This window comes from Myotis lucifugus, unplaced genomic scaffold (assembly GCF_000147115.1).
Source record: "Myotis lucifugus unplaced genomic scaffold, Myoluc2.0 scaffold_297, whole genome shotgun sequence".
NCBI classification, from domain to species: Eukaryota; Metazoa; Chordata; class Mammalia; order Chiroptera; family Vespertilionidae; genus Myotis; species Myotis lucifugus.
In genome coordinates, this window is record NW_005871345.1 from 310,796 (window position 1) to 328,266 (window position 17,471).

The 17,471-nt window shown below is 40.7% G+C and overlaps 1 protein-coding gene across 1 annotated transcript in view; it reads right to left on the bottom strand.

The window, feature by feature from the left end:
* The window catches only part of RNF212B (ring finger protein 212B), a 27,222-nt gene extending 13,254 nt beyond the window's left edge, over positions 1 to 13,968 (bottom strand). Inside the window, exons 1-3 of the mRNA XM_023763706.1 lie at positions 13,869 to 13,968; positions 9,916 to 9,968; positions 9,488 to 9,562 (exon numbers count right to left, since the gene is read on the bottom strand). Coding sequence (XP_023619474.1) covers positions 9,488 to 9,562; positions 9,916 to 9,968; positions 13,869 to 13,968 — 228 coding nt within the window. The remainder of the gene's footprint in view (positions 1 to 9,487; positions 9,563 to 9,915; positions 9,969 to 13,868) is intronic.
* Positions 13,969 to 17,471: the final 3,503 nt, after the last annotated feature.

A 17,471-nucleotide genomic window follows, 5' to 3' on the forward strand; every position in this document is an offset into this window, starting at 1 on the left:
CTTCAGTTCTGGCCGAAACCGGTTTGGCTCAGTGGATAGAGCGTCGGCCTGCGGACTGAAAGGTCCCGGGTTCAATTCCGGTCAAGGGCATGTACGTTGGTTGCGGGCACATCCCCAGTAGGAGATGTGCAGGAGGCAGCTGGTCGATGTTTCTCTCTCATCGATGTTTCTAACTCTCTATCCCTCTCCCTTTCTCTCTGTAAAAAATCAATAAAATATATTAAAAAAAAAAAAAACAAAAAAACTTCAGTTCTGAATTAGGTCCAGTTAATGGCAAGAGGTTGGAGAAATCACCGAAAGATACTGAGAGAAGCACGGTAATGGAAGCAAAGGGGGAGCTCAGCAGTTTATTATAAGACATAAGATATTTTGGTCCAATGTGGGTATGCATTTCACACTTATTTTTAAAAGGGGATTTTGTTTGTTTATTAAAAGTAATATATATTTAAAATGAATATTAGCTTTACTGACTATTTTTTGTGCTAAAGAATGGCTCTCCTACCTCATTTTAAATGTCAGTTTTTTTAGTTGAAGATTTATATTCCTGTCAATCTTAATGTTCTGAACATTTATTAAGAAATTGCTAAGTTTTAGAAATTTACTTTAAAGGTATTGCTTTCTCACTTTGACACTCAAAACCTATTAGTTTACCTTATATATCTTTTGTGAAACTGACTCCTTTGTTCCATAATATCTAAAGGTCTTACTTAGTATTTTAAAATTATATCTCAAGGTAATCATACAGTTGAGAAAAGGACATTTCTCTTTATAGACATATTCCAGCTAAAAAAAGGAGATAGGAATAACAAAATTAAAATATAAGCATTTTGCCACTCCTAGTGCATTATGGATCTATGTGAAGTTCATCAATGGCTACCATCACACAAAATGAGATGCAGATCATTTTATACCTCTTGGTGGAATGCAACAATGCTATCAAGTATTCTTGCCTCCCACCCCCTCAATCAAATGATTCTAGGTAAGCCTAAATCTCACTATTAACTTACTGGAGAAACAGAGCACAGACAAGCATATTAAATGATTCCATGAATGAAATCTGCACTGTGAACAACTCTACAGGACAAAAGACCATTTTCTTCAACAATAATAAAAAAACAAATGAGAGGAAACTTATAGTTTGAAAAAAACTGAACTATATAGATCTTACTAAAACCCAATTCAAACAAAGTTTTAAGATAATTATGAGACAGCTGGGGAAATGTGAATGCTGACTGATTAGTTGATAATATTAGGGAATTATTATTTTAGCATGACATGGTTATATTTAAGGAAGGAGTCTCCATCTTTTAGAGGCACACTCTGAAATATTTACAGATTGAAACTATATGCTATCTGGTTTTGGCTGTAAAATAATCTATATGGGGTGGCAGTAGGAATAGATAGAAGGCTGGCATGAGCTGATCATTGCTAAAGCAGGGTGATGGAACTGGAAATGCTAAGGTGAATAGTATGGGTCCTTGTCCTTTAGTAGCTCATCACCATATAGTAGAAGAGATCAGATGTGTGAACCAATAAAACACAAGGTGATATGCAGAACAAAGTTATGTATAGTATAAAGTACAGAAATAATGATTAAGAGGTAACTAACTATTCAGGCTTCAGAGTGTGGAAGTCAGGTATTCTAGGCATAGAGTTATGAAACTATCCTATATAATAAAACCCTAATATGCAAATCAGCCAAACGGCAAAACGACTGGTTGCTATGATGCACAGTGACCACTAGGGGGCAGACACTCAATGCAGGAGCAGGGGGCAGCTCCTGTGTTGAGCATCTTGCCCCCCCCCCCCCACCCAGAGGGAGGCAACCAGTGGTGGCAATGGGGGGAGGGGGGGGGGCAGGCGGCCAGCTAGCAACACCAGGCCACCAGCCAAGGTGAGTGCCAGTGCTCCCTCTTCCCCATCGCCATTGGTCGCCCTGCAGAGGGAGGTGACCAGTGGCGGCAGTGGGGGGTGGGGCCGGCCAGCAGGTGGCACCAGGCCTCCAGCCAAGGTGGGTGCCCCTCCCCGCCCATCGTCCCACAGATCAGCCCTGCTGGCCAGGCCTAGGGACCCTACCCTATATATTGGGAACAGTCTCTTAGATTTAAATATTAAAACCTGGCAAGGCTACTCTAACACTGAAACAACAGGATGATGCAGCGATGACATGCATGGACTCTGGCTTGCACATTTTATGGTCAGCCCTGATTCTGACACTTATAACTGTTTAACAAAGCCAATTACTTAACTTCTCTCTGCTTCAGTTCTTCCACCCACAAGATGGGGAAAATGGGACTATTGCCTCAGAAGGATCACGTTATGTACTACTTTTTATAATCAGGGCAAAAAAATATAGCTGCCCATACAACAGCAAGATGCCTTTCACCTGTATGAAAAGTATGGTCACTGGTGCATGCAGTGTCCTGGATTGTGAGAGGAATGTCCGACTGGCAATCAGACATCCCTCGAGGGCACAGGCCAGACTGAAGGACACCCCCCCCCCACACACACCCCATATGCAAATTTCGTGCACCAGGTCTCTAGTATGGTATATAAAAGAACTACAAATAATTAAGTCTATTTTATAGATTAGGTAATAAATAACCTACCTAAGAACTTACGTTGGCATGTACTAGTAAGATATGAGGTGGGAGTTGTGGATGAGATCGCAGAGGTTAGAAGGAAACAGACCATTAAGGGATCTAGGTGTCACTCTCAAGAGTCTGAAACTTGAGCTCCACCAAGATGGCGGCATAGGTAAACACCGGAGACTGCTGCTGCAAACAACCACTTCAAAAATACAACTAAAAGACTGAACGGACATCACCCAGAACCACAGGAAGGCTGGCTGAGGAGAGACTCTTCAACTAGAAGGAAAGACAACAGCATACCCAGGCTCAGAGGAGGCGCAGTGTGGAAAATTTAAAGGTGCGGAGGTGCGCGCGCAAAGCGGGCTGGTGGCTGAGGGCGCGGTTGTCGTTTTCAATCAGGAGGGAGTCTCAGACTCTGAGCTCCAGATCCGGGCGAGTCTCTAGGGACTCAGACTCAAACGGGAGAAGCGGGATTGTCTAGCATCAGTTGGAACGTGAGGGCAGCTTTCTCTCCGAGGTTTGCAGCCCTTGCTGGGGTTCTGAGAAGCAGAGCCTCTGGGAACGGGACTGAGCAGCCATAACTGCTCCCTCCGCCGGCCCTGTTGATCCCGCCCCGCCCAAGCCCTGCACAGAGCCATTTGCCGGATCGCCTCAGGCAAAGGCTAGATTAGCACCTCCCCAGAGGACAGAAGTTTTCCCACAGCTGATTCTCACAGCCAGTCGGCCTGTTGGTCAAATCCCTCTAGTATTAACTACAACAATCAAGGCTTAACTACAACAAGACTGCACACAAAGACCACAAGGGGGTGCACCAAGAAAGCATAAAAAATGCGGAGACAAAAAAACATGACAGAAATGGAGGATATAGAGCTAAAAAACGCAATTTTGATGGCTTGCAATAAACTTGAGGAGAGCCTCACAAAAACTAATGAGACCCTCGATGCTATGATAAAGAAACAACTAGAAATTAAGCATACACGGACTGAAATAAAGAATATTATACCCAATAGCAGACCAGAGGAGCGCAAGAATCAAGCCAAAGATTTGAAATGCAAAGAAGCAAAAAACACCCAACCGGAAAAGCAAAATGAAAAAAGAATCCGAAAATACGAAGATAGTGTAAGGAGCCACTGGGACAGCTTCAAGTGCACTAATATCAGAATTATAGGGGTGCCAGAAGATAAGAGACAGCAAGATATTGAAAACCTATTTGAAGAAATAATGGCAGAAAACTTCCCCCACCTGGTGAAAGAAATGGACTTACAGGTCCAAGAAGCGCAGAGAACCCCAAACAAAAGGAATCCAAAGAGGACCACACCAAGACACATCATAATTAAAATGCCAAGAGCAAAAGACAAAGAGAGAATCTTAAAAGCAGCAAGAGAAAGAGACTCAATTACCTACAAGGGAATACCCATATGACTGTCAGCTGATTTCTCAACAGAAACTTTGCAGGCCAGAAGGGAATGGCAAGAAATATTCAAAGTGCTGAATACCAAGAACCTACAACCAAGACTACTTTATCCAGCAAAGCTATCATTCAGAATTGAAGGTCAGATAAAGAGCTTCACAGATAAGGAAAAGCTAAAGGAGTTCATCACCACTAAACCAGTATTATACGAAATGCTGAAAGGTATCCTTTAAGAAGAGGAAGAAGAAAAAGGTAAAGATACAAATTGTGAACAACAAACATGCATCTATCAACAAGTGAATCTAAGAATCAAGTGAATAAATAATCTGATGTATAGAATGAACTGGTGATTATAATGAATCAGGGACATAGAAAGGGAATGGACAGACTATTCTTGGGGGGGAAAGGGGAATGGGAGATGCGGGAAGAGACTGGACAAAAATCGTGCACCTATGGATGAGGACAGTGGGTGGGGAGTGAGGGCGGAGGGCGGGGCGGGAACTGGGAGGAGGGGAGTTATGGGGGGGGAAAAAAAGAGGAACAAATGTAATCTGAACAATAAAGATTTAATTAAAAAAAAATTAGCCTATTATAGTTGGTCAAACATTTAATTAACTCACCTCAAAGGAAGTTTCGCGTTCAGATTTGTAATTGAAACAGATTATTGTGTTGCTCAGAGAGAACAGATGTGAGCAAAAAAGAATCCTAAAAATGTATCCTTATCAAAAGCAATTAGATGTCAATGGGAGAGTCACAGCAGCCCACCAGGTTGGGAGTTAAGTTTTGGGCTGCACGGTTTATCAAAATAATATTACCTCTCACACTTGCTAAAGGTTCCTCAACCTCCCGCTCAGTGGTGAAAAAGAGTTCAACTATACTGTTTCAGAAATCCTAAGTACTGACAAATTGCTTTTCCTTTTCAGGTAAAATAAATTTAGACTAAATAAAATCTTTCTTCAAAAGCACCATTGATTCTCAGTTGTTCAATTTTTTAATTTAAGTGAGAGATGAAGAATTGGTCAGTTCTATTGATGAGATCAGGCCTTGGCATGATTTTATTCAAATGGCAGATATGGTAGTTATTCATGTATATGTTAGCAAAATATGACTTCAAAGACAGCAAACTATAGACCATGGCTAGCTGCCTTGTGTTTTTTTTGTGTGTGTGTGTTTTTTTAATATTTTTTTTAAAAAATGTTTATTTACTTATTTTATTTTATTGATTTTAGAGCAGAAGGGAGAGGGATATCGAGATAGAAGCATCAATGAGAGAGACATTGATTGGCTGCCTACAGCATGCCCCCTAGAGGGAGTCAAGCCCACAACCTGAGCATGTGCCCTGACAGGGAATTGAACCGGGGAATTCTTGGTTTATGGGTTAATGTTCAGCCACTGAGGCATATAAGTCAGACTTAGCTGCCTGTTTTTATGAATAAAATTTTACTGGAACACAGCCATATCTATTTGTTACATACTGCCCATGGCTGCTTCTGCATTACAAGCAGAGTTTTGTAGCTGCAATACAGATTGTATGGCCTGCAAAGCCTAAAATATTTACTGGCCCTTTTAGAAAAAGTTTGTCAACCCAACGCTAAATTTATCAAAGTTTCTGTATATCCATTTGTGTCTTTTCCTCTGAATTTGTCTTTGTGAATCTATACCTTTCTCTCTTTTTTATCTTAACCTCTCCTCTCTATTTCCTACTCTATTTGATGTCCTATTTGTTCTTCCTATTTATATTTATGTTATTTGTTCTCAATTTTAAAGTGAATGGGCCCAACAGAATGGGAGAAAATATTTGCAAATCATATATCTGGTAAGAAACTTGTACCTATAATATGTAAAGAAGTTTTATAACTAATAATAAAAAGACATTCCTATTTAAAAATGGGCAAAGGCCCGGCAGGTATGGCTCAGTGGTTGAGTGTCTACCTATGAACCAGGAGGTCATGGTTCAATTCCTAGTGAGGGCATATGCCTGGGTTGTGGGCTCAATCCCCAGTAGGCGTGCAGGAGGCAGCCGATCAATGGTTCTCTCCCATCATTGATGTTTCTCCCTCTCCCTTCTTCTCTGAAATTTTTTAAAAAAAAATTTTTTTTAAAGGATAGTTAAAAACAAATGTTGGCAAAGATATGGAGAAATCAAAACCCTCACACACGCAGGTAAGAATGTAAAATGGTTCAGGCACTTGGGAAAACAGTCTGGCAGTTCCTCAGAGTTAAAGAAAGTTACCACTTGACCCAATAAGTCAACTTCTACATGTATATTCAAGAGAAATGAAAATATATGCCCACCCAAAAACTTGTACACAAATGTTCTTAGCAGTATTATTCACAATAGCCAAAAAGCGGAAACAACCCTAATTTAGTCCCTCAACTGATGAATGGAACATGAAACATATCCTATATAATAAAAGGCTAATATGCAAATTGTCCTCTCAACTGGGAGTTCGACCAGGGGGCAGGGCCAGCCGGCCAACCACCCACATCCACTCTCCCCAGCCTGCCTGGCTCGATCAGCCCCGACCTGTGCATGAATTCGTGCACTGGGCCTCTAGTCCATCTATATAATGGAATATTATTTGGTCATAAAAGGAAGGAAGTCCTAATACATGCTACAACCTGGATGAACCTTGAAAACATTACACTAGTGAACAGGCAAACTTATAGGGACAGAAAGTAAATTAGTGATAGCCTAAGGCTGGAAAGGGTAAAGAGGATTTGGGAAATGCCTGCTAACAGGTATACTGATTGTAGAGAGAGGGGAAGGGAGAGAGGAGAGAGAGGGAGAAAGGAAGAGAGGGAGAGGAAGAGAGGGAGAGAAAGAGAGGAAGAAACATCTATGGTTACCAGGAATCAAATCAGTAATCTAAGTATGTGCCCTGACCAAGAATTGAACCAGCAACCTTTCAGTGTATAGGACAATGCTCAACCAACTAAGCTATACCAGCCAGGGCAGGATTTCTTTATAGAGTGATAAAAATCTTCTAAAATTAGGTAGTAATGATTGCACAATTATGTGAATATACTAAGAACTACTGAATTGCAGTTCAAAGGGGTGAATTTGGCCCTAACGGGTTTGGCTCAGTGGATAGAGCGTTGGCCTGCGGACTGAAGGGTCCCAGGTTCGATTCTGGTCAAGGGCATGTACCTTGGTTGCGGGCACATCCCCAGTAGCGGGTGTGCAGGAGGCAGCTGATCCATGTTTCTCTCTCATTGATGTTTCTAACTCTCTATCCTTCTCCCTTCCTCTCTGTAAAAAATCAATAAAATATATTTAAAAAATAAATAAAGGGGTGAATTGGTCCGCAGACCAATGCTCTATCCACTGAACCAAACCAGCCAGGGCTGTGAAAGCATTCTGAAAGCTGTAAAGTACTATATTAATTTAAAGAATAATGTGAGAAAACTCATAATAGATTTTGAAAGGTCACAAACCTACAGGAAAATAATGAAAGACCACAAAAGTAAAAAGAAGTTTGTATTGTTTGTTTTCAAAGGGAAGTCTAAAAACCACGTTGGCCCAAGCAGTCTTGCTTAGATTTCTCCCATAGCCTCATAACTGGTCTTCCTGCTTCTACTCTTAACTTCTGTATAATCCATTCTCCACAAAGCAACCAGATTCTCTTTGAAAATTATATATCAGATAATGCCATTTCTTTGCTTAAAACCCTTAATGGTATCACACTGCACTTCAGGAAAAACCTAAATTCCTTACCATGGCCTACCAGTTCCTATACTATCAAGCCTCTCTCTCTGACCTTACCTTGAATTATTCCTCTTTCTCACCCTTCCAGCCATACATGTGCATTCATTCACTTAATAAATGTGTTTTATGTACCTAATTGGTTCCAGGTACATAGTTAGGCATTGGGCAATACAAATATGATACCTGCCTTTCAAAAGCTTCAGTTCAATGAGAGAAACAGACATATGAACAAATAAATTCAAACATTTTTGCAGAATTAAGAACAAGGTGGGATAGGAGTACAAAGGACAGAACAGAAATCTGCCTACAGGAATCAGAGAAGGCTTTACCAATGAAGGAACAATCACTGGCATTTGAAAGATGACTAGCTGTGGATAAGAGTGCATGTAGTCTATGACCTTGGAATAAAAGAAAGCTAACAGGTCCATATGGGGCTCTCCAATTCCCAAATATAGTTAGATAATTTTATCTATAGGTGAGTAAAGAACTCAAAATGAGCAGCTTGATAAAACTATTGGCCATTAGAGTAGTACAGCAGAAAAATGCCCTTGTCAAGTCATTACAGAGATTGGGGATAATTAAAATGGATATTTAAATCAACATTCATTCATTCAACAATTTTTTGAGTGTCCATTACATATTAAGAACTATCTGAAGATATAACAATAAACAAAACCAACCAAATCTCTGCCTTCATGGAGTTTACATTTCAGTGCCAGATTCAAACAATAAACAAATATATTATATAGTATTAGAGATAAGAACTACGATGAAAAATAAAGCAGGAAAAGAAGTAGAGAGTGTTGGGCTATTATTTGAGGTATGAAAGTCAGTAAAGGTTTGACTGAAAGGAATATTTGAGCAGAGGCCTGAATAAGGCAATCTAGACATGTCTTGGGTCAATTATTCAACTTCACAGACTAGGAAAACACATTTTCAGACATTGCTGACTTCACCAAACTGGCCCTTTACTAAAGTGATGATTAACTGACCCTTTCCATTTATTTTATCTTGATTATTTGACCATGTGTAATTGGTCCCATGGTAGGTAGGTTAAGATTCAGACTACATATAATTTCTCTGATAATCATTAGCTAATCCTGGGTTTAGTTATTAACTAAAGGTCTGCTCTTTCTCTTGCTCATGTGACCTTGTTTACATTTCTCCTTCAGTCCCAGCTGGATTTATCTCCCCATAATGTTAAATACCATCCAAAATATGATGTTTCACCCAAGTAGCTAAAAGCAGAATGCAGTCAAAGCCTCAATTTCCCTTCTGTTATCTCCAGAGTTAGGATTGAGGAGTGAAACCAAAGAAAAATTAAAGCTACTATCTTCAGCTAGAAAATGACTAAGGCTCCTCTTCATGTTTAGGAAAGGATACTTTCCTAAGAATGAGAAGAGTAGAACAGTGATAAAAATCTCAACAAACATGCTAAAATAGGAATCCCATGAGATTATGAAATAATCTCAGTGGAGAACTGAGAGTGAAAGGTAAAAACCAAAGCTTATATTTGGAAACTCTTAAATTGTTGTCCTGCCTTCTCTTCCATATATTCGTCTACATTCCTCTAACTCCTGACCAAGTCAACGGTATGGTAAGCATCAGAAAAAGTTAACTATTGAGATGTATATCATCAGTAAAGAAAGCAATCAGAGCAGCCCATTTCTGTCCATTGTGCACAAATGCAGTCTAAAGAGAACTTTTGATAAAGACATAAGATGCCATTAGAACTTGCCTGGAGAATCAGAGTTTTTTCACTTTTGTTTCTCATACCTGAGAGATGTGACTAAAATGCTGCAAAGCTGTCTCCACAGGGTTTTTGAAGTACATCTTCTCCTGAGGTTTCATCTATGAAGAGAGTAACACAGACATTGAGTATATCCACAATGGAATGAAATAAAATACTGGCAAATATGGCAAAGGATGTACCACCCCTTCCAAAAGCACCTGACATTATTTCATTGTGCTATATGTCTTAAGTATCCTTACCCAGTGCTTCTGTAAAAATAGCCACAAATAATTATTTTATCTCTTGCTTACCCTATTTTTTACAATTGCTACTAGTGAATTTTGTTTGTTTCTTTTCCTTTTTTTTTAAAAAAAATTTCAATGCTTAATCACTTATCAACTATACTCTTTGTATACTCCCTACAGGCTAGGAATGGAATAAAATGGTTGGTGGGAGGGGAAGAAAAACTTACTTTATCAGAAAGAGCCAGATGCTTGCAAGCAGCTCCACAAACAGAACATTTTTCTAGGGAGAAAAGGGGAAATAAATGCTTCGTTTTCATGGATAAGAGGTAAGATTTTCCCAAAGTACATGGTAATAGTCAAGTAGGCTATCAAGAGGAGACAAAATTTAGAATATCATTTGCTATAAAAGGACATCAACTTGAGCTCTGTTCTCTAAATTAGTATTTCCAAACTTGTATGTTGATGCCAAGTAAGACTTTCACACTGTGTAAGACTTTCACACCTATGTAAAATGTGTCATTTTACTTATCATCCAATCCCAGAGGTCCCTCCTCCCCCGCTTTGCTTTCTGCCCCCTCCCTAATCTATCACCAATGGATTTCATATAACCCACTTACATCTTCTCTTTAGATTGTAAGGTATAAAATAAGGTGCAAAATTGCCATTCTCTGGAGCATTTTGTCAATCCGTTGAGATTCTGTCCCTGGCATTTGTTGATAGTTTGGCTCAAATAAACTCACAAAAATTCTCTATAGGTTTGAATGTTTCTTACATTGACCTCTATCTAGCTCCCTCTTTATAATTTCCCAATTTTCTTCTGTGGGTGAGGGACAGTTCTAGCGTCCCAACAGGAGTACTGAAGGACATTTATGAGAGTACTGGAAAGGGTGGAAGAGTACCAATGATTTCAACTTTAAGTTATTCTTTATTATCCCACCTACCTGACAGTAAGCACAGATCAGATACTATAAGACACCTCCCAATTATTCCTGCTCTGTTCTTACTTTGCTAATTTTTTTGTATCATGTTTTGAAGCTCTCCTACTTTCATTCTCTAATTAACCCATTCTGAAAGGTGAGAAAATTAAAAACTCTGAATCTTTCCTTATAAGTTGAAATTTTAGAGGTAGCACTGGTTATTGATTAAGATAAATGCCATGTCAGGCCCTAGCTGGTTTGGTTTAGTGGATAGAGCATCGGCCTGCGGACTGAAGGGTTCCAGTTTCGATTCTGGTCAAGAACACATTTGGGGGTTTGGGGCTTGATCCTCGGTGGGGGAGGTGCAGGAGGCAGCCAGTAAATAATTCTCTCTCATCATTGATGTTTCTCTCTTTCCCTCTCCCTTCCTCTCTGAAATCAATAAAGATATATATATAAAAAAAAAAAGATAAATGCCATGTCAGGAGAAAGCATCACATGGCATATGCTTCACTGAGACAAACAGCTCCAAACTGAGCTGCTGTTACCATAGTCAACAGCTTTATTTCATTAACAGATAATTTAAAAGGGTCATGAGATTCATATAGAGCAGTGATTTTCAACCTTTTTCATCTCATGGCACACATATTAATTACTAAAATTTTGTGGCACACCAAAAGATAATTATTTTTTGTCAATTCAGACAAAAATATAGGTATAATTTTGATTCATTCATACTGGATGGCTATTGTTGTGTTGGCTGTTGTATTTTTTTTTTTTTTTTTTTTTAGTTGACAATCTAAGGGAAAAGAGGTTAGTGCCCCTGACTAAATAGTCAGGAAGTGCAGGTTTAAAAAATTCTTGCAGCACAACAGTTGAAAATCGCTGGTATACAGAAAAAGCTTCTCCAGAGGCTATCTAACCTGACTCTTCTTTCTCAGGAATTAAAGATTTTTCCCTGACTTCCCTCCATATTATTGCTAGAGTGAGGTAACGAGTACAAATCATTTTTCTATTTAAGAAAAACAAAACAAACAAACTTCGACAACTCTCCATCACCTGCAGTAAGAAGTTCAGTTTCTTTAATCCAGAATATAGAGCCTTCCATTATCTGGCCACTGCCTACCTGTCTAGCCTCATCTATCACCAATCTTACAAAAAAACAAAAAACAAACAAACTTCAACAACTCTCCATCACCTGCAGTAAGAAGTTCAGTTTCTTTAATCCAGAATATAGAGAGTTAGAAACATCGGATCAGTGCCTACCTGTCTAGCCTCATCTACTGGGGATGTGCCCGCAACCCAGGTACATGCCCTTGACCGGAATCGAACCTGGGACCTTTCAGTCCGCAGGCTGACGCTCTATCCACTGAGCCAAACCGGTTTTGGCGCATCTTCCCTGCATAGCCACTTGGCAAACTCCAGTTTATTATTCAAAACTCTATTGAAACAATACCTCTGCTATAAAATCTTTCCTGACCAAAGCACCCTATCCTAAGACCCTCTTCTGGGTTACTCCATACCCTGTATTTTAGCATTAAAAAAACAAAACGAAGCCCTAGCCAGTTTGGCTCAGTGGATAGAGCGTTGGCCTGCGGACTGAAGGGTCCCAGGTTCAGTTCTGATCAAGGGCACATACCCGGCTTGTGGGCTCGATCCCCAGTGGGGGACGTGCAGGAGACAGCTGGTCAATGATTCTCTCTCATCATCAATATTTCTATCTCTCCCTCTCCCTTCCTCTCTCTGAAATCAATAAAAATATATTTAAAAACCAAACCAAAACAAAACAAAAAACACCTTAAATTCAAGTCTCATTTCTAAGACTTAATAGCTGCAAGAACTTGGTCAAATCACTTATCCTATCTGAGACAGTTCCTCATTTGTAAAGTGGGTCTATTAATAATTACCTTGTGAGCCCTAGTTGGTTTTTCTCAGTGGTTAGAGCATCGGCCAGCTGACTGAAGGGTCCTGCGTTCCATTCCGATCCAGGGCACATACCTGGGTTGCAGGCTTGATCCCCAGCCCCTGGCCAGGGCAGATGCAGGAGGCAACCAACCGGTGTACGTCTCTCCCCTCTCCCCCTCCCTCCCACTCGCTCTAAAAATCAATGGGAAAAATATCCTCGGGTGAGGATTAACAAAAAACAAATAATTACCTTGTGCATGAAAAGGAGCCACATGCTAACCTGACTAGTCTAGGGAAGGCCTGCAAGGCGGCCTTGCAAACTCAGAGACCTAAAGTAACCACAAAGGATGTTCTAAAATTAAAAGTTTTTAACTAAAAGCAGTTTAGGACAGATAGTCATGTCCTAGGTTAAAATCTTTCCTGACAAAAAGCAATCTTTACCTTAACTGAGCGTATTGTCTTTTGCAAGTACTACATAACCTACCTTTGGAATGTCAGGGTAACTCCCCTTTTTCCAGACCCCTGGGGCACAAACAGGGTGGAGACCATAAATCCTCTAATTGTTATTGTTATCATGTTAATTGTTGACTGTTAACTATACTGTATCCACCTACTAAAATGTCTGTCATTTTACTTAACATCCAATTCCAGAGGTCTCCCCTCCCCCGATTTGCTTTCTCCCCCCTCCCTAATCCATCACCAATGGATTTCATATAACCCACTTACATCTTCTCTTTAGATTGTAAGGTATAAAATAAGGTGCAAAATTGCCATTTTCTGGAGCATTTTGTCAATCCGTTGAGATTCTGTTCCCGGCATTTGTTGATAGTTTGGCTCAAATAAATTCACAAAAATTCTCTATAGGTTTGAATGTTTCTTACATTGACAACCTCATGGGATTATGGTGAGAATACATAAAATGGTACATTTGAAAATACTCTTTAAACTGCAAAGGTATCACCACTACCACCACCATCATAATCATTTCTAATAAAATTGATTTCACAGGCTAGACCACTTCCAATTAGAAATGGCTCTTGCTATCAAGCAAAGTTTCCCCCATTCCTTCTTGTTATTTTTTTTTAATCTTTTCTTTAATCAGTCTGATAATCTTGTGGCTTTCTCACTGCTATAGGTTTCAAAACACTGACAAGTATGTTTTGGTGCTCAAGTAATGGGTATTCCATTCGCTAAATCATTTTTTATTAATAGATTTCTCCAATATCCATAATCAACACTTTCCTACTGTATCCACACCACCTTTGGCTACTAAGTCATTTTTATCCCAAGTTTCACAGAGAAATGGCTAATCATTTCCAAGTTAAAAGCCTGAATCTGAAAACAGTTAAATTACTCACCCAGAGTCACGCACTTTTTACAGAAAATATGGCCACAGCTGGTGACAAAGTAATGGGTCCCATCTTTTCGGAAACACCGGTTGCAATGAAACCAATCCATTCTGGAGGAGATAAAGAAAAAAAGTAAGAATCACCTGGGTCAGAATAGAATTTACATAACAATGTTTGGTTATATGGGCATATTATTGTGGATATTCCAACTGGTTGTAAGGAAGTTACATGTGGCTCTGCAGTGAAAAAAGCAAACTGCAGACTATAAACAAACCCACTTACATCTCCTTTTGTTGTTGTTTTTAAGCCTCACCTGAGAATATCTTTTCCATTGATTTTTAGTGAAAGTGGAAGGGAGGAAGGAAGGAGGACAGAGAGAGAAACATGGATGTGAAACACATCGATTGGTTGCTTCCGGAACTTGCCCCTGGGGGGCCGGAGAACGAACCTGCAACCCAGGTACTGCCCCTAACCTTCTGCAGTACCACTAACTGTGTAGTATTAGTAGTGTGGTAGTTTCCTCCCCTACCGTATCGCTTTTCACAAGGTTTGCTCCCCCAGACCTTTCCTCCCTGGAGATAATATCTATTTCAGCTCCAGGCCCAGATAAGCAATAAAACCAGCCACAGCTGACATCAGAACCAGCTGCATTGAATAATGACAAGCCAGCCCTGGTGCCGGCCAATCAATCAGTGGAGACCACAGTCCTGAATGGGCACACCTGGAAAGCTAATGAATATTCTATTAAGATCTTTCCCTGGGACCTCCCCTAAAATCTCCGCCCGTAATAGCTTTAGGATAGAGGACCCAGTATGATCTCCCTCCCGGGCCTTTCCCTTTCCCTCCCTCTGCCCCCTAGGCACTTTACCATTAGCGTCCTCACTCCCAAGCTCCAATGGCCCTTCCTTTACCTCTATAACTTGTTTTCTAAGCCCATTTTTTTTCTAGGAATTGCTTTTTCTACTTCTGTAATTCACCCATTAAATGTTCTCTTACAGTTTGGGTCTTGCTCTGAATTCTTTCCCAGCCAGAACCTGTTAGGTCTGATCAAATAATTGAATCAACACCCCATCCCCTGGGAACTGACCTTTAGCCCACTTCACCACCAACATTCCCTTTTGCTTAGACCGCATTTCACTTGCTAAGACTACACTCTACTAGGTGAGGCCGGGGGAATGTCAAGGGGGGTGGGGGGAGACATATGTAATACTCTTTGTAATAAAACAAAATTAAAAAAAAAAAAAAGACCACACTCTACTAGCTAAAATCATTATCTTTCCCCTCAGGGCTCGCCCAGAGAATTCTCTGCCCAGAAAAGCCTGCCTAGAGTCCTTTAAAATCTCTGACTCCCTGCTCCTAAGTGCTGGCGCCATTTGGGGGGTTTTCCAGATGACCTAATAAATTCATAATCCTTTATCCCTTTTGGTCTCGTGCATTCCTCCTTCGGTGACCCTAACAGAACCCAAATACCGAGGTTGCTGAACCCAGGTTTGGTCTGACCCCCTGGGTCATACACCTGGCGCTGTTCCTGCCGCCTACAGCAAAAGCAGTTATGGTGGGTAGTCACGGCCTAGGCTGGTATCTTCCCTGACACAGGTCAATCTTTACCTTAATTAAGCCTATCTACAGTCTTTTGCATCTACGATAACATTCCTTTGGAAAGTCAGGGTAACTCCCCTTTTTCCAGACCCTACAAGGCACAACCAGGGCAGAGATCATAAATCCTCTCATTGTTTTATCATGTTAATTCTTGACTGTTAACTATCCTGTATCCACCTTTGTAAAAGATATATGATTATATCATTTTACTTTTTATCCAATCCCAAAGGTTTCCTTGCTTTGCTTTCTCCTGCCTCCCTAATGAGTTTCATGTAACCCACTTACATCTCCTTTTTTTATTATAATGTATAAAATAAGGTGCAACAAAACTGACATTTTCTGGAGCATTATCTCAATCCATTGAGATTCTGCTTCCCGGCACTTGTCAACAGTTTGGCTCAAACTCACAAAAATTCTCTACAGGTTTGAATGTTTCTTACATTAACAAAAGTAATAGGACAATGATGTGATTTTAAGTGTGTGTGTGTGTGTGTGTGTGTGTTATCTCCCCACCCCCCCCCACCCCCCCCCCAGTCCTGATAGATTTCTGTGGGGGGTTTTCCTGTGAGTGATCATGGGCGGGCACCAGGAGGGGTCCTTCCAGAGGCCCAGTCGTCATAGGCGCCTCTGCATAATTAATGTGTGCGTGTTCTCTTTACACTTTCTTATTTTTCAAGTTTTCTGGATTAATTCATAATTAATCTTTTAATTTAAAAACCCCATCAATTTCTTTCCTAATAGTTTCCTATGATATTGTAAGATGGAACCAAATATAAATCACAAAGTGGCCCCTTGGGACACATTTTAACTAAGGGAAACATGGTTTATGAGTGATGTTTTCTCAGCTTGTACTTGTTAGTTCTGATCAAATAATCAAATTTATACACACATACCCAGGAAACTGACCTTTAGACCATTTTCCCTTTTGCTTAGACCGAATTTGCTAAGACCATTAACTTTCCTCTCCAGACTTGCCTAGAATCTGGACCCGCCAAGATAATTCCTGGACAAAAAAGCCCGCCTAGAGTCCTTTAAAATCTCTAACTCCCTGGTCCCTGGGTGCCGATGCCGCTTTGGGGCTCAGCCCATCTGGCTTCCAGATAAACTAATCTATAATAATCTATAATAATAAAAGCATAATATGCTAATTAGACAGGACCTTCCGGATGTCATTCCGGACGTCCTTCCGGACGAAGCTGTGGCAGCAGGGGCCAAGGCAGAGGTGGTTAGGGGCGATCAAGCAGGCAGGCAGAGTGGTTAGGGGTGATCAGGCAGGCAGGCAGTGGTTAGGAGCCAGCAGTCCCAGATTGTGAGAGGGGTCCCGGATTGCGGAGATGTGCAGGCCAGGCTGAGGGACGCCTCCACTCCCCCCTCCCTCGTGCACAAATTTTATGCACCGGGTCTCTAGTAAATTCATAATTCTTTACCTCTTTTGGCCTCCTGCATACCTCCTTTGGCGATCCTCACAGTACTCTTTCCCTTCTACTCTACAGAAACTCAGAATCATAGATCTGGAAGAGGCCTTGAAGATCATTTACATTTTGTCTAATTCCATCATCTTTCTTTTTTTTTAATATATTTTTATTGATTTCAGAGAGGAAGGGAGAGGGAGACAGAAACATCAATGATGAGAATCATTGATCTGCTGCCTCCTGCACGCCCCCTACTGGGAATGCAGCCTGCAACCCTGGCATGTGCCCTGGAGGGCAATCAAACCTGGACCTTTTAGTCTGCAGGTGGACGTTCTATTCACTGAGCCAAACTGGCTAGGGCCAATTCCATCATTTTTCAAAAGCTGTAGCTGAGCCCTGACCAGTTTGGCTCAGTGGATAGAGCATCGGCCTGCGGACTCAAGGGTCCCAGGTTCGATTCCGGTCAAGGGCATGTACCTTGGTTGTGGGCACATCCCCAATAGGGAGTGTGCAGGAGGCAGCTGATCGATGTTTCTCTCTCATCGATGTTTCTAACTCTCTATCCCTCTCCCTTCCTCTCTGTAAAAAATCAGTAAAATAT